Source organism: Patagioenas fasciata, chromosome 1 (genome assembly GCF_037038585.1).
Source record: "Patagioenas fasciata isolate bPatFas1 chromosome 1, bPatFas1.hap1, whole genome shotgun sequence".
NCBI classification, from domain to species: Eukaryota; Metazoa; Chordata; class Aves; order Columbiformes; family Columbidae; genus Patagioenas; species Patagioenas fasciata.
The window spans coordinates 169,460,770-169,487,822 of NC_092520.1; the positions used below are offsets into that span (position 1 = coordinate 169,460,770).

At 37.2% G+C, this 27,053-nt stretch overlaps 1 protein-coding gene across 4 annotated transcripts; it reads right to left on the minus strand.

Moving 5' to 3' along the window:
- Nucleotides 1-854: 854 nt before the first annotated feature.
- Nucleotides 855-27,053, minus strand: CEP83 (centrosomal protein 83). Of its 4 annotated transcripts, XM_071800093.1 has the most exons (17): nucleotides 26,662-26,848; nucleotides 26,541-26,567; nucleotides 21,142-21,312; nucleotides 20,632-20,782; nucleotides 19,325-19,417; nucleotides 18,923-19,054; nucleotides 15,546-15,797; nucleotides 14,130-14,261; nucleotides 10,720-10,834; nucleotides 9,366-9,510; nucleotides 9,082-9,231; nucleotides 8,338-8,413; nucleotides 7,077-7,234; nucleotides 4,149-4,278; nucleotides 3,325-3,428; nucleotides 2,418-2,598; nucleotides 855-1,733 (listed from the first exon to the last, which is right to left on the minus strand). In XM_071800093.1, exons 3-17 carry the CDS (start codon nucleotides 21,288-21,290, stop codon nucleotides 1,548-1,550), a joined length of 2,154 nt encoding a protein of 717 aa, XP_071656194.1. In that variant the 5' UTR covers nucleotides 21,291-21,312; nucleotides 26,541-26,567; nucleotides 26,662-26,848; the 3' UTR covers nucleotides 855-1,547. The 4 variants fall into 4 exon arrangements, with proteins under 4 accessions (XP_071656194.1, XP_071656196.1, XP_065717894.1 ...); XM_071800095.1 differs by lacking the exons at nucleotides 26,541-26,567; nucleotides 26,662-26,848 and adding an exon at nucleotides 26,978-27,053 and having other exon boundaries at nucleotides 2,481-2,598; XM_065861822.2 differs by lacking the exons at nucleotides 26,541-26,567; nucleotides 26,662-26,848 and adding an exon at nucleotides 26,978-27,053.

Consider the following 27,053-nt stretch of genomic DNA (forward strand, 5'->3'; position numbering starts at 1 on the left):
TACAACTTCACGGCTTTAAGGCTCTGAGAGTATGATGATACTTTTACAAAGTTAAAAATGTTAAAAACAAGGATAACCTGATAACTGTTCTTTCAAGAGAGGGTGGTGCAGGGAGAGGAAATCACCTCTTGCTCAAAGAGCCTGAGACAGACCAGGAAAGGGAGCCCACAAACTAGCAGAAACCATCATCCTTCCTCCTGCCGTTACCCTTTTCCTGCCTCCAAAGGCTTCTCCGGTTTGTATAAACCACCCTCCCTGCCCCCACCACCACATAAGGTCCTGCTGAAGACCAGATCTCCAGCATCAAGGACAGAAATACAAGGCTGCCAAGAGTCAGCTCTTGGCAATCATCATGTACTGGAAAACGTTTGTGACCATCACACTTGGCAAAGCTGGCTCAGGCACAGATTGTTACTTTTTCCAAATTAATCCTCCACGAGACAGTAGCAGTGGCTTCTGTTACTTCCAACAGTGATGCTGTTCTTCAGAGAAGTCTCAAAAATTCCCCAAGAAAGAGCAGTGCAATGCTCATCCTTAGGTGCTGTGTTGAAAAATCAAAAATGCAGCCTCTGGAGAGAAAAGCTCAGTGGCAATGTCACCAGATGCAACGGAATTATTGAGTTGTCTGTTACTACAGCCTAGTAACAACACTAAATAAGCTGTTAAAAGAAATCACAATGCATATCTCACTGTCTCATACTTTCACTCTTTTGAAAACAAACAAACAAGAAACACAGGTAAAACCGTTCCTGCACTTCAGGAAAGTTTTCACTATCATGCCAAAAAACTGAATTGATCCTTTACCAGTTTCTGTTACTAAAGTAAAAATGACAGGAAAAAAAATAAATAAACACTTTAATCCTTGAATAAATACATTTATTGTAGTTAAGTAAACAAATTCCTGTAGCAACAAATTCCAACTTAAATTTGCATACTGTGAAGGCAAGCTTATACTTCATCTCTACTACAACATAGTAAAAAAACCCAATTATTGCTTCTTCCTGTTATAAAAATACAAAAGGCACATTGTCAAGGGTAGCAGAAAAAACTTTCAGCACTTTTTGCATTTCATCTTCTCTATCTGCATGGGAACTTCAAAACAACAATCCAAATGTGGATTACAGCATTGTTAAAGAAACAGTCAAAACATCAAAGCAGCAAAACTCCACACCTGATCTAAAGAATTTATCAAAAAAAATTTGGGTTTCATTTTTATTTTAAATATCAGCACAAGCCAAATCTTCATAAATGCTTTTAAAGTCACATGTGATGAGATTATTTCATATATTTTGCCTTTCAAATAATTTTACATCATTTATCTAAAAACATTTCAAAATATAGTTCATCTTGCAATGCTTCTGTGTCAAACCGTTATATCTGATAATTTATGACGGCCTATAAAAAATAAATACAAAACTATGCAGAATATACTTTACACTATTCAGGCACATAAATACATGTTTTTGGCAAAATAGTAAAAGCCTGTGCACAGGCTTTTAATTGAAAGGCTTTAGTTGAAAACTAACAGCATGTGGAGTTTGCAGATTTTATTTGGAGTTCTCGCTTTGTGCATCACGTTCTCCAACCATCTTGGTTCTACCTGAGTCCCTGTATGTGCCCAACGTTACTCGCTCTCTACGTGGTCCCAAATCTTCCAGCTGTTTTCTCTGCGTGTTTTCTAGTTCTTCCAACCGCTTGCGAAGCAGGGAGAGCTCTCTTTGATGCTGTTCCTCCTTGAAATGAAAAAAAAAAAGTGGCTCTATTACATTTTGCACACCTCCAAGGGACCAAAATGAGCAATAATTTCACTTTCTTTACTGATTTTAAAAATAAAAATTGTGAAGTCCCAAATATCCTTATTAAATTTTACTCCTCAGTGTTTTGTGGGTATTGTTCTGACATTCATGACAAACAGCATCAGCAAAACAGATGTGTGCAGGTGTTCCTCCTCTCAGATGAAGCAGCACCTGGACCTGAGGTCTCAGTTACCAAGAATCTGTGCAGCCATCCTGGGCAACCTCAGCCTGAGAAATTTTTCACCCTCAGAAGGTCACCAGAGCAAGTAAAACTTAACCACGCATGAAATCAAGAGCAGCAATACTGCTTTTTGATAATAAAACCATGATGTGCGACCAACACTACGGTATTTCTTGGTCAGAAGATGCCATTTAAAGCCTTTCAGGAGGAGGAAAAAGTACGGAGAACTGGGTTAAAACTGCCTGTTCGCTACATTTTGAGATGTTCCATTTGTCTTTCAAGAACTCCCTCCTATTGTGAAGAAGGGAATATCACTAGAAACACTCCTCAAAGTTTCCTTGTTCTGTTCAAAGATGAAATATTCCTTCCTTAAGACTAAGGTCTGTGTTCCAGTACCATCTTTTGTTGTATTATTTTCCCAACTTGTAATACATCACCACCTGGAGAAGGCCGAAGGACATTTCAGGCCCGGGAGGCAAGGCAGACAATGACATTATACTGACTGGATTGAGCGACGGCATGTTAGGATTCAGAATTAAACTCCGGAATTCATTGTGCCTGCGCTGCAAGTCCTTCAGTCTCTTCTGGATGCGTGTGTGTTCTTCATAGGAAACATTCTGCCTAGAAAAAGTAAGAGATTTCTTATTGCTAAAAACCTTCGTTATCCCAACACAGCAGCGGACCTTTCCATGAGTACTGTGCTGTTTACTGTCACTACGAAGGAACACTGTGTACCAGAGGAACTGGAAGTTGGAAGATCTGTGAATATTCTTTTGCTTACATGTCTGTCTAAAAGTCCCTCTACACATTAAGCTATTGGCTGTATTATACAGATAAGAGTTTACACAGAATAAATTAAGTTTTCAATAGCATTCACAGTAGTGAGCCACATTAAATGATTTGAATCAAGCCCTCCAGAGGTGCTCAATGAAGAGGAAAAAAAACTAAAAGCGTGTCTTTCAACAAGGATAATAAATCTGTTTCTCCTGCAGTTTTAAAGTCTTTTTCTTTCCTGTCTTCCATTTAGTTTTACATACTGTACTTCCAACTCTAACCCTGCTTCACTGCCACCCCTCCTTTTGTACACACTTCCTTCTTTTGAAAGGATTCCTGCAACTGCATCTATCAGATCTTTTTTGCTCATCTCTCCTCAAAGAGACAGCCCTGCAGTTGTCTTATAAACTCTCAGCTACCCATCCTAACTGGACTCCATTCACAGAATTCTAGTGCTGAAAATGCCATTAGATTAAACCAAGTGTCACATATCTTCAAAATCACTGCATATTTGTAAGTCAGATCTTGGGCATATGTCATTTTTTCAAGCTAAGAAAAAGCAAAGTTTATTACCTATTTAGCACCTGATTTTCTTTTTCCAGCTCTTCTAGCTTGGCTTCCAAAAGTTGTAGTTTCTCTTGCATCCTCCTGTGTTTATTATCATTGAGAGTCTTTCTCTGTCAAAGAGACATTTCAAACAGAGCTAAGTAATGGCTTCATAGATTAGGATGGAAAATGACCCAGAGCTGTGACTGAAAGAGGGACAGCTGTCAGTCACTTGTTGGTCAGTGACTTACTGTACCAACAAATACTAACTGTATTGAAGAATTACAAAATTCATTTGTTAAATGACCACTTAAAAATAAGTATAAACATGACCAAAAAAAAAAGTATGCCTTTTTTTGGCTCATTTTGACCTAATTTTTTAATAATCTTAAAAGCCAGTAGCAGGTTTCATAACCTGTATATGTCCAAGGTATAAAATTCCCAACTTATCTTGAGCTTTCATAAACAATTAATCAGCTTTTCCTTTAAAGTTATTTCATAAAAAGCAAACTTAGGAGAAGACAGAAAATTGTAATATTCCATCGAAAAAAAGCAGAACATCATTTGCCTGATGTCCGAAACATCATCCTTACTAATCAAGGAGTCCACCTCTTAAATAACCATATAAACACACACATACAGAGTCTCATAAAAACCTTTGATGGCGTTATAACAAAGTTGTTGGCGCTAATATTCTTTTGCATATCACTAATCTTGAAGAATCTGATATAATTTGTTATTATATATAGTAGACTGGAAATAAACCCTTAATATTAAAACAATTCTGGCTGGCCAAAGCAAAGATGAACTTTTCATAAGCTGGACCATTCATAAAGGAAGAGTCAACATGCCTTTTTTTGAGCAACAGCAGCTCGACATAGCTTGCTCCTCAGCTGGTTGTATTTCTCTTCTTTCTCTGTGATGCACTGAGTAAGCACGTGCTTCTCCTCCAGCCATTCTATACGTTTGTATTCTAAAGTCCTTTGAAAAAAATGAGGTGAGAAGATCAAGAGATTATATAGACAAAGCAGTATGTTGCATTAGTACCTTAGGGCTTTTAATACAGATGCATCTTTTCACAACTCCTACCTTTATATACTTCAAGGATCTGATTTAAACTTGACTGTGATCAAGATTCACCAAAATTGAACCTGTGCATTAATACCATCCTAGGTTGTGTTCAACTATGAGGCAAAGCTTCAAAACTGATTCCAATAAGCTAGTTCATTGCAGGCTGCTTGTTGGCTTGGCGTGTTGCCAAACTGTCCACTGAAAAGTTCTCACTTCAGATCAGGTAATCACACTGGAACACAACCCATAGACACCCATAGACACCCATGCCAAATGTCAGTTGTCAGAAGAACTGACAACTACCTGCTCTGTTTGGAAGATGTAAGAGAAGAGGTTGCCGCTCTGTGCAGTCTACTACACCTTTGTGACAGAGACATACAGGCTTGACTCGTGTGCTCCCAACCAGAACAACCGCCAACACTACAGGAAACTTCACCAATGTGGTTCCTAGACAACATCCCAGCTGAACGCACACCACCACCACCACCAGATGTTATCAGTTCAGGCCCTTGCATGGTTAAAACATACTAAAATAAGGCTGTGTTCTTCAGCAGTGGATAGGAAACCAGCTGGTTTCTCCCTGCCGCCTTTTCTGTTTAGGCTACCTGCATTGTGGGTCAAAGGAGACAAGAACTAACTGCATATTTAACTACAGTACTATTAAAAAAAAATCAAATTGAGAGATTCTTTTTAAAAAAAAAAAAAAAAAAATCGAACGGTGAGATTCTATGCAGCAATTTTTAACAAATGCAATCCAAGGCTTGGTGTTGGTGCATCCATACTACTCCAGTCTTGGGCTCATGCAATTTCCCCACGGGGACTCTGAATGAATCGCCATAAATTTCTCACCAAAAACCTTTTTCCTTCCCCACAGTGCAAGCATGAGAAGTCATCCCCTCTCATATCAGAATCTGGATCCTGGCCCACTTGGTACCCATCCCAGTTCTTTTAGTAGACCCAGTGGGGTTTGTACCTTGCTGTTGACTGTAAATAATTACTACTACCCAGGAACCAAGGCTTTCTCAAAAAGCACTACTTAACAGTAAAAAAAATTCAGCTGAGACAGTGGTTAAAAATGCCACGAGATTTTTTTTTTTTAATGCCACTATTGGTGTTCCTGAAACACTTAACAAGAGCCTGTTTGAGCTGATCTCTGACCTGCATCAGTCTCACAGTTTGCCTTCAGCCCTTTTTCTCATTTCACATTTTCATATCCAAATCTAAGACTGACACAGTCAGGCAGGCAGCTGCTTGGCCTACTTGCGGTTCAACTGGCATTATTTTACTTATCTGAGACTTTTTATCTTCAGCTTTCTTATCTTTTGGCCCTTATTTCACTTCCTCTTTAAGCCAAGTCGCTTTGGTACAACTTAACTCTTGGGAGTTCAAACTCGTAAGAATTACTGAACTGCGGAAGGAGTCCCATCACCTCCAGAGTCAGAAAAAGAATGGAAACATGTCCCAGGGCTCCCCAGGTGACAAGTAGGACAGACCTGGAGGACTTACATGTGGGCTGCAAAGCTGCTTAATTTATGCAGGGTTGGCCTTAGTGCATTTCCCATTACTACATACTTGCACAGCACTCCCTGAGGGTTGCCAAGCTCCTTCAGTGCCTGCCCAAGAAAACCTGCTTCTGACTGGTCTATGGCCCATAAATACATAACTGACATCTTTAACTCACACAAAACTCTGACAATCTCACTCAGAATAACTTCCTAAAGTAAACATCCAAAGTATTTAACATGCTACTGGCAACTGAACATACTCTGCAGTCCTAATGCAATAATTTCTTCAAATGTTAAACTGAAAAGCAACACTTCAATGACAAAACAGCAATTGCAGTATTGATTTGTAGCAAAAGAGAAAATAAAACAAAAAAATGCTACATGCTCTTGGAAGCTTTCTATTTAATCTGTGATGCTGACTTTTTTAAAAACCCGCCACACAATGATCCAGTGCAAGTTAGACAGGTTTTTAGTTATTAGATTAGGAAATACTAAATAGCCATCTCAGACTGACAAATTAATCTTTAAATTTCAGGAAAACATCCATTACTGTATGGGCTCTAAACAAGATTTGGTTGCCTTCAGCATTTTTTAGCATATTTTGATTGTATGTGGTCAAGGTCATGCAAAAAAGGAAAGTGGTGAGTTTTGGTTGGTTGGTTGGTTTTGTTTTGATGAGGGCAGCTAGAAGATATCCAAGAAGCTTTTATTTGCCTCATATCAGCTAAAAGGATATAGCGGGGGAAACGAAAAACAAAAAAAAAATACATACACAAGCTAGGTCCCTGAAAACTTATCAAAGCCTAACACAATGCTTAAGCACTTCTTTCACCCTTAATGCTTAAGCACTCTTAAAAGAAACTCTAGACCCACTTAAACTAAAACAAGTTTGACATTCACTTCAGTATAAATAGGATTGTATAAATATATAAAACATAAAAATATATTTTTATATATTTATAATAATTTTATACTAATAGTTTATTTTACTAATCAAGAATTAATTGTAACAGTCATTTTAAAATATATACACACTGCATAACAGGAGGTATAGCCATATTTTACAATTGTCCAATATTTCCCATTAATTTTTAATTTCTGACTTTACTGAGAATCTACAATCCATACTATGTAATCCACGTGAGAGGAACACAAACAATACAAAGAAAAGTTAGAGTCAAAAGGAAGGAAAAAAAAAATTACTTCTCTGTTTCCAGCTGAGCTTTTTCTGCTTGAGTCCTTGCGTGTTGACATTCTTGTTTCAATCTCTCTATTGTTTCCTTCAGTTTCTGATTAGACTCCAACAAATCATTTTCTGATTGAGAAATTGACGCAAGCTGGACTTGCATGTCGTGAATTTGCTACAAAGGAATGAAATGCTTCCATTTGAGAGGGTATACAAATAATTAAGTAATTTGGAGATAGGTGAGATAGAGCAAAATGCAGACACCAACTGGCTGCATTAGCTTTTCATAGACCTAGCTTATTTATTCCTTTTCTCCTTACTCAACAGCTCCTCCAGAAGCTTTATAGTAAATCACTACTAGACAAAGAAGGTTTTCACTGTAGATTTGTCATATGCAGGGATAGAAGTTGGACTCGATGATCCTTGTGGATCCCTCCCAACTCGGGACATTCTATGATTCTTTGATTCTATGATTCTAGCGTAGTTAAATGAAAACGAAAGGGAGGCAGAAGTCTCCAGTCATTGATGTTAAGAAGTTAAGAAATCCAACATGAAGCCCCAGGCCTGAACTCAACTAGAGTGCCACATGTTGTTTGGTAGCTGAGCTGTGGTGCTACCTTGACTCTTCACTGTCACAACGCACAACCTGTTACAGCCGCAGTTGCTGCATCAACCACATACAGATAGTCCAGTTTTTGATTTCTGGAGGAAAAAAGAAATATTGCCTTGAACTTCAAGTGCCCACAGCTCACAGACTCCTTTGATGCACAGCTATGTTCTTATTTACTAAATAACATCATGGCTGAAGAGGAGTTAAAAGAATTAGGTCTTATTTTCAACACTGCCATCAATTCTGTCTGCAATAGAAATATACCTCTTTACACTAGTTTATTCATTTATGAAACATCTGTTAAGCACTTGAAGAACCTTAGATGAGAGATGCAGTGCAAATACAAGGCATTACCTAGAAACAATTTATAAGTCTCCATGGAAACTGAATCTCCAGTTAAATAGTGCATAACTGTATTCAATATACCGTCTACAAACATTCAGCTTTGAAATCCTTGGTACCCACAAAACACACAATGCAAAAAGCTGTAATTCATTTATAAATGTCCAGGAAAGCATGACTGATTTCTGAACACTTCTCCCTTTAAGTATCTGTTGTATGCACTTTGTCCCTTTGGGAAACAAAGGCCTTAAAAATTCAATCTAATATTCAAACTGCAGGAAAGGTTGTATTTCTCTATAAAACATTACAGTGCAATACGGCCTCACCTGTTTCAGATCAGCACTTTCACGTTTCTTTTCTTCCAACTCCTCCGTCTGAGTAGTTTGCTGTTGAATTTTTAATCTAAAATTGTATAAGACACCCTTATTTTTATCTAATTAAAATAGATCTGTTAGAAGTCAGGACAAATCAGCCTGACAGCAGAATATATTGTATAATTTGAAAGGCTGATAAATATTGAACTAAACAATGATTAAAAATATTTTTTAAATTGATTATAAGAATTCATACAGGAATAAGAAATACACTGATTTGTTTGCTTTTGGAGTATGACTTTTGTTCATTTTATCTTACTGACATTCATACAAATACTATAGTAAAACAACTTCACTGAGACAATAATAGTCAACTCAAAGAGAAATCATATGTAGGGTTGCAGTTGGCCAGTTGCTGATATGGTGCCATTGTGGGAAGAGAACTGGTTCACTCCAATGCTGGGGCTATGCCAGCAGCCAGCATGGACATGATTTTAATATACATGAGTACTGAAAAATTATGTTTTTAAAATGTTCATTAAATTTTTTGAAGTTGAGATGAATTATTTGGTTTTTTTTTGTTTTTTTTTTTTTTTTTACAACAGGATATTTTTAATTCTGCCCTCTTTTTACACAATGCAAAAGATAATTTTGTTTAATTTACCATATGAACAGTAAACTTTTATAGTGACTACTGCAAAGAAGCTAGGTGAGGAAAATGAGAAATTTTTGTTAAGGTCAGAAAAGCCACGCTACCGCAAACGCTGAAGTTCCTTTCTGCTAGATTCTTCTGCCATCTGTACAACACGCAGTTTCTCTTCATATTGATCCTTTTCAGATTGTCTCCCAGTATCTTGTTCCTGTTTCATCTTCTCTAGATCAGCTAATCTGTTCTCGAGTTCTAACCTGAGACATTATTCAACATGTATACAAGAATCATGACAAAATTCCAGAAGCATTTAGTTGCTAAGAATAATATTATTTAAAGTTACTCAAAACACTCTTATTTTAGAAGTTGAGCAGTAAACCAACAAACGTACTTTTCATTCTGTAAGGCTGCAATTTTTTCAAGAACTTCCTCTTTGGCAGCTTGCACTTTACGAATTAGCTCCCGATCTTTTTCTGCTAAAAGCATCTTATGATGTTCCACAGCTGCCTTCAGAACTTCCTTGTCTGACAGCAATCCTGCATTATACATTTTAAAAAGTCATTATTAATATCAATGTGATGAAATCCAGTATTAAAATAACTTTATAAATTGATAAATGAGAGCTAAAAATCACAATTCACATGATAAAGTGAATGAATGAATGAATGGATAACAGCAACATTTCAAAAATTTTTGAAGAGTAACCATTACACTGGAATCTCTGTCTATGAGGGTTTATTATTATATTTTAACATACAAAAGTAATTAAACAGTTGATATTATTTTAAATTTTGATTGTAAAGCAATTTCTGCTAAGCAGTTGTGTCTGGATTAATTAAAAGAAGTGTTGCACAACATCTATGTAAAGGTCAAGCAAGAAAATGTCTTATTTTCTTTTTATGGAAAAGTTGATGGTAAACAGTGACTGGTTGCTAGTGAAGTCATAGTAGCCTGGCTACAACAATTCTTCCATTTTGATCCACTCATACTACCAACTGAGGCAATTCTAAAATGAGGACTCTATACACAGGAACAGAAGATGCAAATTAAAAACTTTTGACCAAGACACCTATGTTCACCAGCAAATAAGCCAATACGCTACAGCAATGACTCCCGGTTATTTAGCTCATTCAGTGATTAAGCTGGATTCCACAGTAAGTTCACGTTAGCTTAAACATTGTCTGTATTAACTTCATATTTTATAGGGTCTGACATTGTTGGCCTTTTCTCTCAAAAAGCCTATTTCAGGTTGCCTCCTGGCTCAGCTGTATTAAGTAGCTTAGACCATCATCTATTTTCTTCAAAGAGCTAGAAATTGTATTTTGTTTCACGTGGCAGCCTTACCCAACTGTTAGCAATTCTGTGGACACAGAATCAGAAAATAAAACCACCGCTGAAGCTCTATAGTACGTTGAAGCTTCAAGCAGAGTGTGAGAGACTCTAGAATTTGGAAATAACAGAAAAAAAAAAAATAACCCTAATAGGAGGTATATGATTTAAAACAGATTGTGCTCAAATTGTATCACAAATTCACTAACTTACACAAATACAAGATTGTTCTGTAGTTGTTCTTCTCAACCAAGGGAAGCAAAACAGTTATTTCAGATACAAAAACAAATTTTCAGATCTATGACCTAGAATGGAAGTGGAAGGTGAAGGTTGCTGGGAAATGTTGGGAGGACAAATAATTTTAATATGCTAACTAGAAGTCACAAAAGTCATTAGAAATTAATTGCATATTTTACCATCCATTTCACTTTGAATCTTGTTTCTCTCTCTTTCTGCCTCATTCTTTGTTTTTGCTGCCTCCAGTTTGACATTTGTTACTTCCAATTTATGAGAATGTTTAACTTCTTCTACCTTTGAAACAGAAAACAAAACAAAACCCAACCAATTAACTAAAATAAATATATACATATTTTCACAGCTTTACTGTATGTTTTTCATGTGATACTTTGCTAACAAGAAAATTTGCCAAATAATTGTGGACTGTGCTTATTTTAAACATACCTTAAATATTTTTTTCTTCCACTGCTTTCCTGAATGTCAATCCAGCATATCCACTCTTTTCAATGGTTATTTTAGAGATATTGTAACACTAAAGCTACTAACATGACCTGATTCCTCAAATCATAATCACTGTTATTCCAGGATTTTATTAACTGCTCAAGTCACACATTGAAGATTATTGAATGAGTTGTCAGTCATCTTGAAATGCAAGTTTTATATATTCCTTGACTAAAAAAATAATAAGATGCTCAAAAACAACTTCTATTCCAGAAACTAGGCTGTCTGCCTATTGGTATGCATTTCATCTTTAACCAGCCGGTTACTACAAGTTACAGTGTAGAAAAGATATTACTCTTTTAAGAAGCCTTGGTGATAAACACACACAAGTGCAGGGTTGCCTGTGAAAACTTGGTTTCTGAGTAAACACTAAACACTCTACAAGGTAATCTCTGAATATCGGTGTATTTCTGAAGAGACTACTCATTGGAAATGTCTTGCTATGATGTTGATCCAATATCGCACATGACCCTCATGCCTCGCTAACTCACACATTAGTATGTCAGTTTACACATGCTTCACTTCTAACTAAAGATCCACCAGAGTCAAGCTAAAACAAAACAGTGATGTGCAAAACCAGGTTATGAATTGCTCCCTCAAGTAATTTCAGTTTGGCAACTACTTACAGTCCCTCCGAACTCCTGGAGTGCCCTATTACTTTCTCAAAAATCCAGGTCTTCATAGTTTTAAAGCGCATTTTAAATCGAATACTTTGCTGCAACTGTGACATACACATCAAATGGCCACATAAAAGCAGAAACTTAAAGAACATCAAATCAAAGACAATTACTGCTTACATGGAAAATTTCTATAGTTTAGGCATTTGTACGCAGTAATTACACGGTCAATGAGAATTAAATATCTAGAGGAAAGCTCTTATAATGAAAATCCAGTCACAATGACAAATGTAATTACAACCTGCTAGCATACACAAGTGGCAAAAGGTTAAGAATGACATAGTAGCTTATTAAGTAACTACACGGTGGATTTGCTTGCTTAAATACTAAGTTGAGAACATTTCAGGGCAACTTGCAAAGATTTAAGGTGGCTTTTTTAAGGCACAAAATCTGGAAGGCAAGTGCATGCACCTGTGTGCAGGAATAAGTTTGACTGGGTGCAGAAGAGGGTGGAGGTTCATATAGAAATGAGTTTCTACTTCCTCCCTTCAAGAAACACCAATGAAGATTTTAATTTTCTGCTTCAGGAGGTGAGCAGAGAATACCAGCTCATAGAAAAAAGTAGAGACTGTAACAATTTCTATATATTCTGATAGATAATTGGTTAAAAATGTTTAACTGAAGTTTCCCCCTCCTATTTATGATTCATGTGAGACAAGTATGACACATTGTATAAAGAGGTTTTAAATACTGGTATAGGTACATCCCGTTCTTACAGTAAATTAGAACTTTTGTGGACTAAAGACCAAACAAAATATTTCACACTCATCAATGTGCACTGTAAAGCCTGTTTTGAATGAAATCTGAGATTGTTAAAGAGCAACTACGGTAGGACTTGCAGGTCTGTTCTTGTATTGTATCTTTCTTGAGGCATATCACAACAATACTAACTGCCATACCCACACAACACAAATGTTAGTGTTATTTTGGAAAGTATATTCAGAACTGCAGGATAGCTGTAAGTCAACAGAGAGCTTAAAATAATTCTGCATTCAACTAGGTATAAAAGACCAAAGTTACTGGTTTCACAGTTAGTTCAGAACTAACTAAAGCCTCCCCAGAAAGTCGTGAAAACACAGGGGATTAAATTTGCTACCAGGAACTGGCAGATGTGATAAAAATTTATTACCCAGTGTTCTCTCCACAAAGGAAGGAATAAGCAACAGCAGAAAGCTAATATTTACCCAAGTAACTGTTTCATTAGGATGAGTATCTTGACTCAAATTCACATGAAACAATGTAAGTCATGGGTATCAAACTCATTTTCACAGGGGGGGGGCCACATCAGCCCTTTCCTTCAAAGGGCCGAATGTAATTTTAGGACTGTATAAATGTAACTACTCCTACATTTATACAGTCCTAAAATTACAATCAGCCCTTCGAAGGCAACAGCGAGGTTGATGTGGCCCTAGGTGAAAATGAGTTTGACACCCCCGATGCAAGTATTCTCAACACTTGATGGTAAACCAGTTTACTAGTGTTTTGGTTTTTCTTGTTTATTCAGATAACTACATATGAAATTACATATCTTTTTTTGATGAGTCACTGCAACCAGATAAAATTCTGAGTCTGGCATCATAGTAATCTAGTTATGCTGAAAAACTAAACATTGGTGTCACTTTTCTCAAGCACTTTTAAGTTTTCCCTAAATTAGAAGCTGCCTGATCTTTTTTTTTCTACGATCCCAAAAAATAATAATTAAAAAAAACATATAAACACAGAACCTCTAAGATCTGGTGCCAACCCAACACCTAAGATACTCAAACAAGTTGCAAGACAATGATCTATGTAAAATGATACAATGCGGTGCTCTACAGAAATGTTTCTGTACAAGCCATGCTGGCATTATCCCAAGAAGAACATTATGCTAAGGCAACTATCCTGATTCTAATATAACCTAAATCTCCTCAGGTGATTCCAATGCAACCTGCTTCCTGTAGATAACACAGCCCCTTTGGAGGATACTTTCCAACATCTCCAGAAGCCATAGCTCCATTTAAAAGAAGAAAAAAAAAAAAAAAAGGTCAATTTAAAGCTCTATTGCACTTTGCACACAATGGAAAAGTAATGCTGGTTTCAATGCAATACGGCTGGCTATTTTCATGAGTACTAAAAACATGACTATAAAGACACCTCTTCAAGCTTTGTTCTGTTTAGAATAAAAAAGACCTAGAAAATGAAATAAAAACAGCATAACCTCTATCTTCATAAATATACTATTAGAGATGATGTTTTTTCCTGTAAATTCTCTTATGCTACATCTTCAAACTGAAACTGGGAAAAAAATCCAAACCTATTTTAAGTCCCAGCAGAAGACATTGCTGCTTTATTCTTTATGCAAAATATAAACAGAAAAACTTAAAGCTAACAGAATATTAAAAATGTATTTGAAATATCATAAAAGCACTTACTTTAGCAGCTAAGGAATTGACCTCTCGTTCATATTTGTGAAGTTTACTAGTTAAAAGAGCATTTTGCTCATGACTCATCCGTAGTTCTTTCTCAAGTCGATCAATCTGTAGGTCAGCAGACTTGTTTTCTGCCTAGAACAAAGGAAGGATTTGTAAGAATTTTGGAGGAGGGTTGTCTCTTGCTATTCACTTGAAAGGTTCAATTGATTTGGGCTTTCAGATATTATTGACCCTTTATATTACATAATAATAAAATATAGAAATATTTGTCTTTGCTTGACAATCTGTTGCAATACAATAATGGTCTTGAATTTTATTCAAATGTCACAACTTTTTTTCTAACACTGCATGCACAGAATCACATTTTCAATCCTATTTCATGAGAGGCAGAGGTAATCTGACTTCGGAGACAGCAGGTATTCCTACCAGTAAATTACTGGGCTGTAAATACAAGTATGACTATAAGTGGTGCTCAAAAAGATGTTATATGTCAGCCTATGCAGTTATACTAACTGAAGAATTAACATCATGGAGAGGAAATTAAATGCAATTACTGGGAGTATTATAGACTCAAGACCCTGAATTTATATTAAGTATCAAAAAGGTAATCTAACCTACGATTTCACCTTCCTTTTTCTGAATTGACCTATTACCAGCAGGACTTTGTTTAAGTTTCCTAAATTAAGAATATTACATCATTTTTCTTGTGATCAGAGCATTTTGTAACAAAGCTATATAGCACTGAAAACATCACAAAGGAAAATGAACCATTTGTATGCTACAACTGTGTGAGAAAGGTGCACGGAAAGTAAGAACTGACAGGAGGACTGAAGACCACAGATGAGGAATACACTGGAAACCTGGGAAACACAAAACAGGCCAGAAATACCAAAGGTACTTTAAGGGAGAGCAACAGCCAAGAACTAAACAATTGCAGTAATGTGTTGGAGAAAGGAGAGACACAAGTAGGTGAGAAGGAAGACAACACACAAGGAGAGGATTAAAGAATAGGGGAGCATCAGATAACATTTTTTAAAAGAAAAATACTGTAGGAGATTATTAACGCTGTCATCAGTTTCTAACTCCACCCAAGTGACAAGTGCTGATATGACCACCTTACTGACTGTGATTGCAAACATCGACTGCACTCGTGTGTTTAGAAAGAAGATCATCCAACAGAATCTCTCAGTTGATCTTTCCACCTTTCCAAAGTTGAATTGGTGGTACATAACTCCCAATTGTACTTACAATTCATTTTTAAATCTGAAATGTACAAATTCAAATGGTGGAGTCATCAGCAAGATTACCAGAAACTTCAGTGACAGTTCTATCAGGCCAAGCGTTATTCTTGCTACACTGTATAAGGAGGCAAAATTAATTTTTTTTAAAAAAAAGAAAAAGAAAAAAGAACCTTACCTCTAGAGATCTTATCATAGCCTCCATCTCAGCTATCTGTCGTACCTGTACTCTTTGAACATTTTCGGCTTGCACAACACAATTGTCTCTTTCTGCTCTTAGCTCTGCTACTTCTGCTTCTAAGCCTTTTAATTTCTGAAACAGTTGTGCCTTTTCTCTAGAGAGTGCCTCCACGCGTTTACTGTCCCTCGTGGGATCAACACTAAGCAGCTGATTACGGAGTTCTTCTTTATCTTTATCCAGTCTTGCAATCTGATAGATGTTAATCAGAAAAAGAAAAGCTTTTACATTGGTTAGGAGTCAGGCAGCAACAAACACAGTAACTGACAACTCAGAAGAGCAGCAGTGCGCATTAAAAATATTAAGAATATACATTCGGGTCTATTTTCTTTCTTTGAGTAGGAAAAATCAGATCCATTTCTCAATGTCTTTTTTTTGCTTTGTTTTCACTGATAAGGCTTGTTCTCAGGGCTCAGATGCTCCTGAGCCCCCTAATAGTCTGTGGGAGTAAAACACCACCCAGAGCATAGGAAGAAAATGTTAGAGATCATTTAATCCACTGGACACACACAAGTCCTTGGAATGGATCCCAGCATTTTGAAGGAGCTCACTGGTACCATCACAAGGCTAAACTTCATCATCTGTCAAAAGTCACTGCAACCAGAGAAGGTCCCTGACGACTGGAAAGAGGCAAGACAGCACACCCAGAGCAAAAAGGTCAAGAAGAATCCAGATAACTACAGGACAGTCAGCTTCACAACAGTGAAGGTTATGTAGCAAATCCTCTTAAAAGCCATTTCTAAACACATGAAAGATGAGGTGATGGGAAGCAGGATTTAACAAGGGCAAATCATGCCTGACCTGCTTCTCTGCTTTCTAGAAAGAGGTGGGCGGCACTGCAGACAAGGAGACAGCAGTGGATCTTGTATAGCTTGATTTTAACAAGGCCTTTGATACAGTCCCCCATAATCTTCTCTCTCACTAAATTGGTGAGATATGGTCTGGAAAAGTAGATGATAAAGTAGGTGGAAAGGTGGCTGGGCTGTCAGGCTCAAAGAGTGATGATCAGAGTCCAAAGCCCAGCTGACTGCCTGTAACTACTGGGGTCTTTCTGAGATCAGTAAAGGGTCCAGTACTGTTGATGTCCTTGTTAGTGATCTGGATGATGGCACTGAGTATACTTTCAGCAAGCTTGTGGTTGACAGCAAAGAGAGGGATATGGTCAATGGGCTGGAAAGCAGAACTGATATTCAGAGGGATCTGGACAGGCTGATGGGAACACCTTCAGCAAGAGCAAGTACAAAGTGACGCGTCTGAGATCGAATAACCTGTGCAACAGTACAGGCTGGAGGCAACGGCCTGTAAAGCAGCTCCATGGAAAAGGATCTGGGGGTCCTAGTGGACAACAAGTTGAACATTAGTCAGCAGAGTACCCTTGCAGCAAAGATCACCACCTGCATCCTGTCAGAAGGATAGCGAGCAGATCCAGGGAAGTGAGCCTTTGTCACCTACTAGTGCTTGTAAAACTGCATCTGAAAAAGAATCATGTGGATTGAGTCCAGTGGATGGCCACCAAGATAGTCAGGGGGTTGCAGAACATGACATAGAAGGACAGCCTGAGAGAACTACACCTCTTCAGCTTGGAGAAGAGAAGACACAGGCGAGACTTTACTCCTCTGTATACATGACAAAAGGATACAGAGAAGATGGATCTCTTCTTGGAGATGGGAAGAGAAACAATGGACAAGCTGGAACATGTGAAATTTCAATTAGATATTAGGAAAAAAAGTTTACCATTAAGATGGTTAAATACCAGAATAGTTTGCTCAGAAAGGCTGTGGAATCCCCACCCTTCCATATGTTCAGGATTTGACTGTACATGGCCCTGACCACCCCGATCTCATTACACTTCAATATTTTAAGCAGGATGTTATGACCCCACAATTCTATCACCACAACAGAACTCAAATCTGCTAGTAACTCCAGACAATCAATATGATTGGGCCCTGTCAGAGAGAACATAAAGCAAACAAACAAACAAACAATCTTTCTGTTACAAGGTAGTATGATAGGTAGAAACGAATGTCAAGCCTCTAACTAACATACTATAAATATCTAGATTCTAGTGTTTCAAAATGAGTTACATAAACCAAATGCAATATTGAGGGTGAAAGAGTGAGAAAGTAAGGTTTGTAAGAATTCTCTTGATAATTCGGAGACTAGTCCAAACTCTGATATACAGCAGTGCTTTTGGAAGTTGCATCAGTGATCTCTATGGAGCAAAGCCAATTTCTGCAGTAAAAGCCCTCCAAATCCCTTTTATGAGATTCAACCACCTATTGCATGACATGCCTAAGTCATCATTTGGGAATTAGGATGTTTTCATAGCCTCCTTGTAATAAATGGCATGGAAGGTTAAAAAAAAGGCTCCAAGAGAGAGAAACAAGATCACATTGCACCCTGGGCTCAAGGTAGTTTCATTCTTCGTAAGTGTGCTAATTAGCTGCAGGACTAGCACAAACCCAGTGAGCCCACAAGAAAGGCAGGCTGTAAAGCAGCATGTGTGTTTAGCTCCAGGAAGGACAACTGTTCTGTTTTTAATGCTTTGCATTTGCAAATTTGGAAAGATTTTGAAAGTGATGATTGCTTTGATTTGTGTCTCATGTTTGGACTAATAGATTAAAATCTGGCATCTTAGGATATACACTCCCAGATAAATACCTAAATGAATATGCAAATTACATATGCAATACTCAGCTATACTGCTGCATATATTTAAAACATAAATAAGCTGGCAATCTATTTAGTTACACTTTTGAAAGTCAAAACCCGAAACAGAAAATTCATTAATGGTTTATGAAAGAGTTCATGCAACTGAAATAAATCTACCCAAGTTTTCAGTATCCTTTTGACCATGACTGTTGTGATCCAACTTAGTTGCAAAATGTACCCCTTGACTGGTATTAACAATATCTTCTGCTGCCTTCTTCTTGTGTTAGTTGCCACATAAGTAATTTAAAATCTAAGTTTATATCAGTTGCTCAGATAACTTATTGATTTCACATTAGCATAACGTTTCAAATTCCACTACAAATGCATTTTAAAAAGCTGTCTGTCATTTATCAAAAGGCAAGTCTCTTCTTACTTATAATAGCACAAATTATATTACGACACATAGCTGAACTAACCTACAGAGACAGCTTTAGGATAAGTCATATAAGTGTTTTGAGAATTAAGAGAACAGAAACAAACACTACATTATGAAACGGTGTCCAACTGACAAACCATCAATATTTCACAACATTACCAACATTTTCACAATGTTCAAGCAGCTTTGTTACCAGATACATTTTAAGTTACTGTAACATTCTACATACCTCAGCCTCATATTTTATTTTCTTCTCTTCTAAAATACATGCGTGTTCTTCCTTTTGATGTTCAAATTCTGATTTCAGAAAAGTATGTTCATAACGAAGTTTGTTATATTCTGTTCTGTATTTTTCCACCTCCTAAGTTAAACAAAATACCCAAAAGCATAAATGAGAGAAGTTTTCAGATTTATTTCCTTCAAATGTCCATGAAATGTCCCTACCATTTCACAAGTTATATTTGATGAACTGAATCCCTCCTACTCCCTCTTTACTGCCTGGGGCAACAGTACCAGATGAACAATGTCACACTTTGCTCCCCTTTCAGTTTTAATTTCCTAAGGTTTTAGGAACAACCATGAAGTCGTGATCACTGCTCTAAATGAAACAATTTCAATACTTACTACTCACATTTTCTAGCTTCCGATAACGTTCTGTCATAGAAGATTCCAATTCCTGTTGTATTTGTGCTTTTAACAGCTCTATTTTTGGAGGACTTATCACCTTAAGACAGAAAAGTATTATAAATAACTAGTCATAATAATTTATTTACCCTGTGATAGGACAAATAGCCAGGAACACAGTATTTCAAATATGATTTTAGGAATCCTGCTTAATTGTCTATGTTTTTCTAAAGAATTTTCAATAGTTACTACAGAAGAAAAAAAAAATGGTACTAGTGAACTAAAAACATCCTGGGAAGACAACAGAAGCATTTAAAATGTCAATATTTACTGGTAGAAGCAACAAATGTCAAGCTGAATTGCCAAGAGATTTATCACCTTCCTGGGGGAGAAGGGAAGGAAAAGTGGTCTCACATAAAAGATAAAGAACTAGCATTTAGCAAACAGCAAGTGAACCAACACCAAAGAATCAAAATGAGCAATTCCAAGCCAATTATTTGTAAAACACATTAGACACATGTTCTCCAACAGATACACAGGTACTGGTTTGAAATGAAACTAAGGCCAGGAAAGATCCACTGCCTTAAGCTCCATGCTGTGTGGTATTTTCTTAAGTTTCCTTGGGTATGGTTAACACAACACTTGGTAGATAGTTCGTTAAAAAAAAAAAAAAAATTCCACAGCTTCTGACATATCCTAATTCATTCTACCTTTCTTCCACTTATCTGTACCCTGAAGTCCCTGGTAACTAATCCTAGTTATGGTACAGAGGCACATCTCCTCCATTATGCATCTGGAATCTTTTGACAGAAGCTGTGTTTGTTTCCTAAGAACATGTCTTGCATTAGTTTAAAGAAACAAGCAGTTATAGAAAGTGTTATCCAAATTGTCTTAAATGTTTGGGTTGGGGGGGGGGGTGTTTGGTTTATTTTTTAAGATAAAGAAAGTTGTCACCACAGACTGAAACAAATATCTATTTTTGCAGTCACTTATCCTAATAGGTTTAGGTATTATAATAAGTTATCCTCCAGGAAAGATGATGCTCCCCATAACAGGAGAGCACACACAGAGACTGAGGGTCTTACTATTAATGTAGCACATAACAACAGGATTTGGAAGATTCAGGTGAACAAGAAAACAGTAATTTCAATCAATAGTCACTTGAGAGAAGAAACATTACTCCTGTTGGGTAGATTTGAAGATATCTGAAATACATCCAAGCTAGGTATACACATGTTACATAAACAGAAATACATGCATGGCCCTATTAAGGGATGACAATTCACATTAAGTCCTGACAGTAAATTATCTCACCTCCATCTTCAGTTTTTCCAGCTCTTGGATTTTACCCCGCAACTCCTCTTGACATTCAGCAAGAAGATACTCATATCTGTCCTGTACAGTCTGCTTTTCAACCAACAACCGTTTCAGTTCATCTTGTGATTTTATATAGTCCTCCTGTAATCTGCAAGATAAAATACATATTTATTTTATATTTACCCTCTAAAATTAGATCTGAAAGCTCCGAACACTTACATGCAGAAGCAAACATACACATACTAAGTTAGAACTAACCTATTAATAACCTCTTCCTGTAACACACTGAAAAGTTATCCCATATTTACAAGCATGAAAAGTATTGCAGAAACATAATCTGCAATGTCTTAAGGTATTTTGAATTTTTCATTTTCTAATATGAACAACACTCGAATTTGTCCTTACATACATAGCTAACACTTACACACACACACAAATCCCTTCCACTGAACATCTAGCTTCACCTTTGAACAGCTCAAATGAAGAAATCTCTTTAAATTAGTGTACCTTAGATTTTCTGCACTTAAAGTTTGAAAGTTTGCTTTGTAGTATTCAGATTGCATTTTCTCATTAATCAGAAGGTTTTGTAGTTCTTGTGCATTAGCCGTATCACCATTTCCACCCATGGGAGGAAGGACACTGCCCAAAGCATCCATTTAATGGCTGTTCACGATGAGCCTGGAGAGAGTAAAAGAAAAATTAGCTTATAACTGATCTACAATGCCATCTGTTTTTCTGCTGACATGCCAGAAGATCAAGTCACCTGAACAAATACAAGGACATGTAATTACCAATCAAGTACATTCACAATTCAAAGATTTCACATGCTGCTTTTGCTTTTAGTACAGAAGAATCCTGGCTCTGCTGTAACTCAGGTTAGAAACCTCTACTGAAAGGGCAACTCTTCTCTGCTCATTCTGCCTGCCCTGAAAAGTAATAGGCCTTCCAGGGGCACAGAATAAACTCAAGCATGAAGATTATTTGATTCAATAAAAATTAAGTACAAACACTTCTATCTGACAGATTACTTGAAATGTTATTTTTACTTATGCTCTGCACCGAGAATCAAACTATGATGCTAGTAATGCCCTAATTATGCTTTTTTAACCAGGGTTCAAGCAGAGGCCACAGACATCAGACACATACAGCTTTTACTACTACTTATCACAGCCACAGTCTGTCACACTATCCCAACAAATTGTAATTCTCAATACACCATTGTTTCAGCTGGAAGAAGAGCAGATAACTCTTACTGGTGAATTGCTTTCCGAAGAAGAGTTAAGGTTTCATGGACAGTGTGAAAGGCACCTGCCCAAAGTTCAGCCCTGAAATATCATTGATACATGTCACTTCCTCGTTTTCAAAGTTAATATGGTGGTTTCTTGTGACCTTTCCAGAAAGAGCTTTGCTAAATGTGACAGTAAGAAAGCTGCTAATTGACAGATGCTGAGAAATGAGGAGATGTATTCATCTGACCATGACTGACAGTTTTAAGGGATCAGAGGGAGAGAGGACGGTAACTGAATTTCACAAAGCTTTGAAACCAACCACTCTGCCATTTTACCTCTTGGCATAACTGAACTGTTGCCCAAGAACCCCATGTTTGCAGTATAGAAAGTGTAATTCCAAGTTACAAAGTAAAACCCAAACAGAAAAAAACATCAAATCTCCATCACTGCAAATACCTCACCTTCTTTACATATGAAATCGAACATATGTTTTCTATCATTCCATTCTTTAAATTTTCCATGCACCTATCTTACACACTTACCATTTGATTTTATAAATCCCTGAACTATAAGCAAGAGGAAAATCTATCTTCCATATAGGAAAATAAACATTGCACGTCAATGCCCATTCCACTAAAAGACACAAGAAAGCCTTACATTTAAGTTTTCTTTCCCATTTTTCCTTCTTCCATCATTAAGATGGGGAAAAGGTCAGAGGAAAATCTATCAGTTACAACACTAGCAGAGGCAAAGCAACAACAGCAATTGTATATTCTGCTTTACCCGAATTTCCTTAAATGATAAGAGAGAAGAAATCAGAATAAAGAACGTTCTTGTCAGTGACTGTCCTATATACACAATTAATTTCAAACATTAATAGCACAAGTTCTGAAAAACATTCTAATCAATACAGTATGTATTTTTCATTCCTGAATTTCATTGGCTGTTGAAAAACAAAGGACAACAGCAATTTCCAAACTCAAAGATATTTTCAGCTGTTAAACCAACAGCTGTATGAACAGAAATGGTCGGTGATTCTAAGGACAACAAACCATGAGAGAGGACAGAAAGTTCTGGTACACAGAGAAAACATAAGGCAGCACATCCAACACCCCAACAAAACACCAACCACCAGGAAATAGTACTTTCTCTGTCTCAGGTCTTTGCTTTCATAAACATATAGAAACACTGAATTAATTATATGAATATTTTAACAGTATATGTTCATAAGCAAATGTATATATGCATTTCATAAGCATAAGTACATATACCATATAGATAGCAAATATAACTATTGAACTTCAAGCTAAAACTCAGAATTAGGAGCATGGGATTTAAAGCTGGGTCTGAATTCTGCAGCTTACTTTAGTAAAAAGTACTACAGGAGTGGCATAACAGATATAAAGTCAAAGACACCAAAAAAACCATGGTGTTTTATGAGAGTATATCAACAAAAAGATAAAGATAAATGGAAATGTAACCTTTTGTACTCTCAATTCCAGGATGTTGCAGGTGGGAAGCATATGCTCTCCTCACAGCTTTTGCTACTATCAAAAAGTGCACAAATTATAAAGCACGACCCCCACCTGGTCATGTATTCATCTGCATGAAGATTTCATGAAGAAAGGAAAAAAAAATTTAGAACAGAGGGGGAAAAAAATGCACCTTACAAAACAATTGTTTCAGACGTCAAAAACGTAAGCAGTACATATTTAAGAAAACAGAACTACTTTGGCTTGCAGGGACATCTAGTGGCAAGTTTCACAATTTGCACTCCTGGTGACAACCGTGAAACAAACTACAATAACACGGAGATTTCATTACTTCGCTAGACCTCCTTCCTTGAAATCGTTAATAGCAACTTGTAATATTTAACCTACTCACATTCCCACAAATAAAAAGCCTTTTTTTCCCCAAATCATAAAATAATTCCTGGAAGTGAACTGTCAATAGTCAACATCATTTAGGGCTACAAATATTTTAAGCATATTAACAACAAGAACTTATTCTGTGCTACTGGTTTACAGTAATTTCTCACAGTCAATGAACAGACTTTAAATAACTTTCAAAATTACACAAGACCACACCCATATTTTTTGAGAAATACTCTAAAGGAACTCTAGCATATCTAAAATTAATTATCCACCCATATATTTGGCAAATTTTATCACGTTGTAGAACTGCAAACTTCTACCAGTTGCCTCGAATTCATACTGCAAAATCTTAACATTATTTTGTGCAGGTAAAGGTATTGGTACAGAGTCTTGAAACCTAGAAAATGCATACTCTACCTAAAATAGCATTATTTATTGTAGACTATCTAGCTAAGTGACATGACTTAATTACATTTCCAAGAATCACCTTTGTTTTGCCTTTGTTCTCCAATTGTTTAGTTTCATACATAGAGAAACATTGCTTAAAGACCTACTTCACATCTCTCTCTTTGCATCTACACATCATGAAAGAGCTTTTCTTCTTTCACAAGATTTTAAGTTCTATTATTTCATCTTTTTGTTTGCTACAAGTACGCAAATGGTGAGAATACTTGTATTTAGAGAAAAATATAAACAGATATATATAATTTCATTTATATTACAATTTTTATTTTTATTGTATGTTGTTTACAACAACAAGGCTTCCTTCTAGCTTACCTGGCATAACCAAGTTACATTATTTCAGCATGTAGTGGTAATTCACCTGGGGGACATACGGAACTCACTCACGGCTCTACTTTCCATAACCCAGTCACACTTAAAACACATAAATTTATCATATTTGCACGTTGTTTTAAATAGTTAGATGACACAATGAATGTAATTTTACAACTATTGATGTCAAAATTAACAGTATTTAGCCTTGTGCCATTTTGTTCCAGCAGTAAAATGCTCAGTAAAATCCGTTGAAAGCCAAACAGCTGTTTCACACAATGTATGGTTTAATCCATTTGCCTGCCAGTTCTGTCAGAACTTGGCCTCTTTATGTGCTCTTTCTTTTCTTTTCTTTTTATTTCTAATTGAATCAGTCAAGGTCTTGTGAAACAATAAGCTATTTGCCTGAAAGAACAAGTGAGACACTCAAAGGAAGTAGCGTCTCATGAAAGTGGCTCTTCAAACACTACCCTGTCTCATCCCTGCCTAAGACTCTACAGTAAGACTAGATAATCAACAAATTAAAAAGAGTAATCCAATGCAAGAGCTCACTGTCACCACAAATGGGAGGTTCCACTCCTCCTTTCTTCATCCCAGTTCCTAGATTTGTCATTCATCAGACACTTCTGTGAACTGATTTAACTCAAGAAGTCAACACACTTAAGCAGAAAACACTCAATAGTTTTTCTGTGAGGTCAGTGAGTCACACTAGCTCATGGAAAAACCCAACAAGCTACATCATCAGTGAAAGCAGGCAGCTGGTACTGCCGAGGAGAATGGAACATAGAGCCAAGTAAACAGCCAGGAGGAGAAGCAAGGCTTTCTCCTTTCAGGAGCAGAGAGCTGTCACATCAGGAGCTCAGATGTTCATGAAATCACAGCCTCACACTAGATACCTAGCTTTCAGACAGTCAAAGTTAAGTGAAACACATCCGACCTTAGATGACTATGCAACACACTCACAGGAGATCAGGCTTCCCATAAATATCAAATGACTATGCTACACACTCACAGGAGATCAGGCTTCCCATAAATATCAAGTGAATAAACAAAACAAAACAAAATTATATTAAATATGATTGCATACCTCTCATTACTTTAACAGTCTATATTCTACTAATCAGCAACTTGCAATAGCCAAAGTAATAATTTTAAATATACATAGGAAAAAAAAATCAAAGAGAAACATTAAAACCTTTATTATAGGAAGTTCCATAATCTGGATACTGCTTAGATATCACTGTAGAGAATCCAGAGAAAATAAACCTTTGCATGCCTAAGTGTAGAAATTTTGGAGAATATCCATATGACTTCTACATCATAGAAGACATCAATCTCATTCAAACTACTATCACTTTCTCCACAACACTGTTTAGAGTACAAATACCAATAACAATTAAGCATCTATTATTTTAGTGTCCATCCTCACACATGGCACACAGTATCACCCTTTCAATTTCTGTCTTATACGAGGGATATGGTTGTTAGATAATAGGTTATATCTTAACTCAGGATTAAAACTTGTGCTTTAGCCACATACGCTACTAATTTAAACTGACAGCAGGTACTGCTCAATTCGATCAGCTGGTAAACCTAGTTCTACTCAAAAGCAACTGGTCTACAGTTTTTCACTGTTTTTTCATTACAAGGACTTTCAAACACATGAGAAATTTTTGTTCCCTAGAGTCTCATTGAAAATTTTACTTGGGCATACAGATGGTTGCCTATAGTCCACAAGCAAAACTCCTCTGAAAAAACACTTTCCTTTCATATTGACTTAAAGACACAAATGTTCAGACAGGGCACAGGTCTCATGTTAGCATACACATCCTACACCTCCCATAGGCAGAAATGTGATTATATTCACCTTATATGTGGACAAAGAGCACGTGAGAGGCAAAGTGAGCCATATAAGTCACCATGACATTTTGACTGTTAATTTTCCAATTAATTATGGATGCAGGAGCTTCGTCAGAGGAGCAACAGTAATACGGATGTCACATATCCAGAAGTGCAGAAAAATAATTACCCTCAAACTGCCCACGGCTGAAGTTCACTGGTGGAAAAGCAAGCAGGTGAACATAAACATCCGAAAGCCTGACTGCGAGTGGGCTCTTCACAGCCCTAAATTAGATAATTCCCAAACCCACCAGCGTACGACCAGCCAGCGGAAGCCGCAACAGGCTGTTGTCACCAGACGGGACACGAGACAGAGGCGATCGCACCGCGGGACGGGCTGCCGACCTCTCCTCGCGGCCTTGCAGCTCTCTGCTTGGCAACTAACGGCCTACGGGAGGAGCGAGCGGGGCCAGAACAAAGGCCGAAGGGCCTCCCAGCGAGGTGAAGCCCCAAGCAGTCCGCCTCCCGGCCTCCCCTCAGCGCTGCATTGCGCTGCCCCTCACAACCCAGCCCCCTTAGCCGCCAACAGCCGCCACCGGTTCGAGCAATTTAAAAATGGCGCCTCACCTCCCGCCAGCGCCTCCACCCGCCGGGACCCCGCGGGGCGCGGAGCATCCTGGGAGCCGAGGCGGGGGGGCGGGGC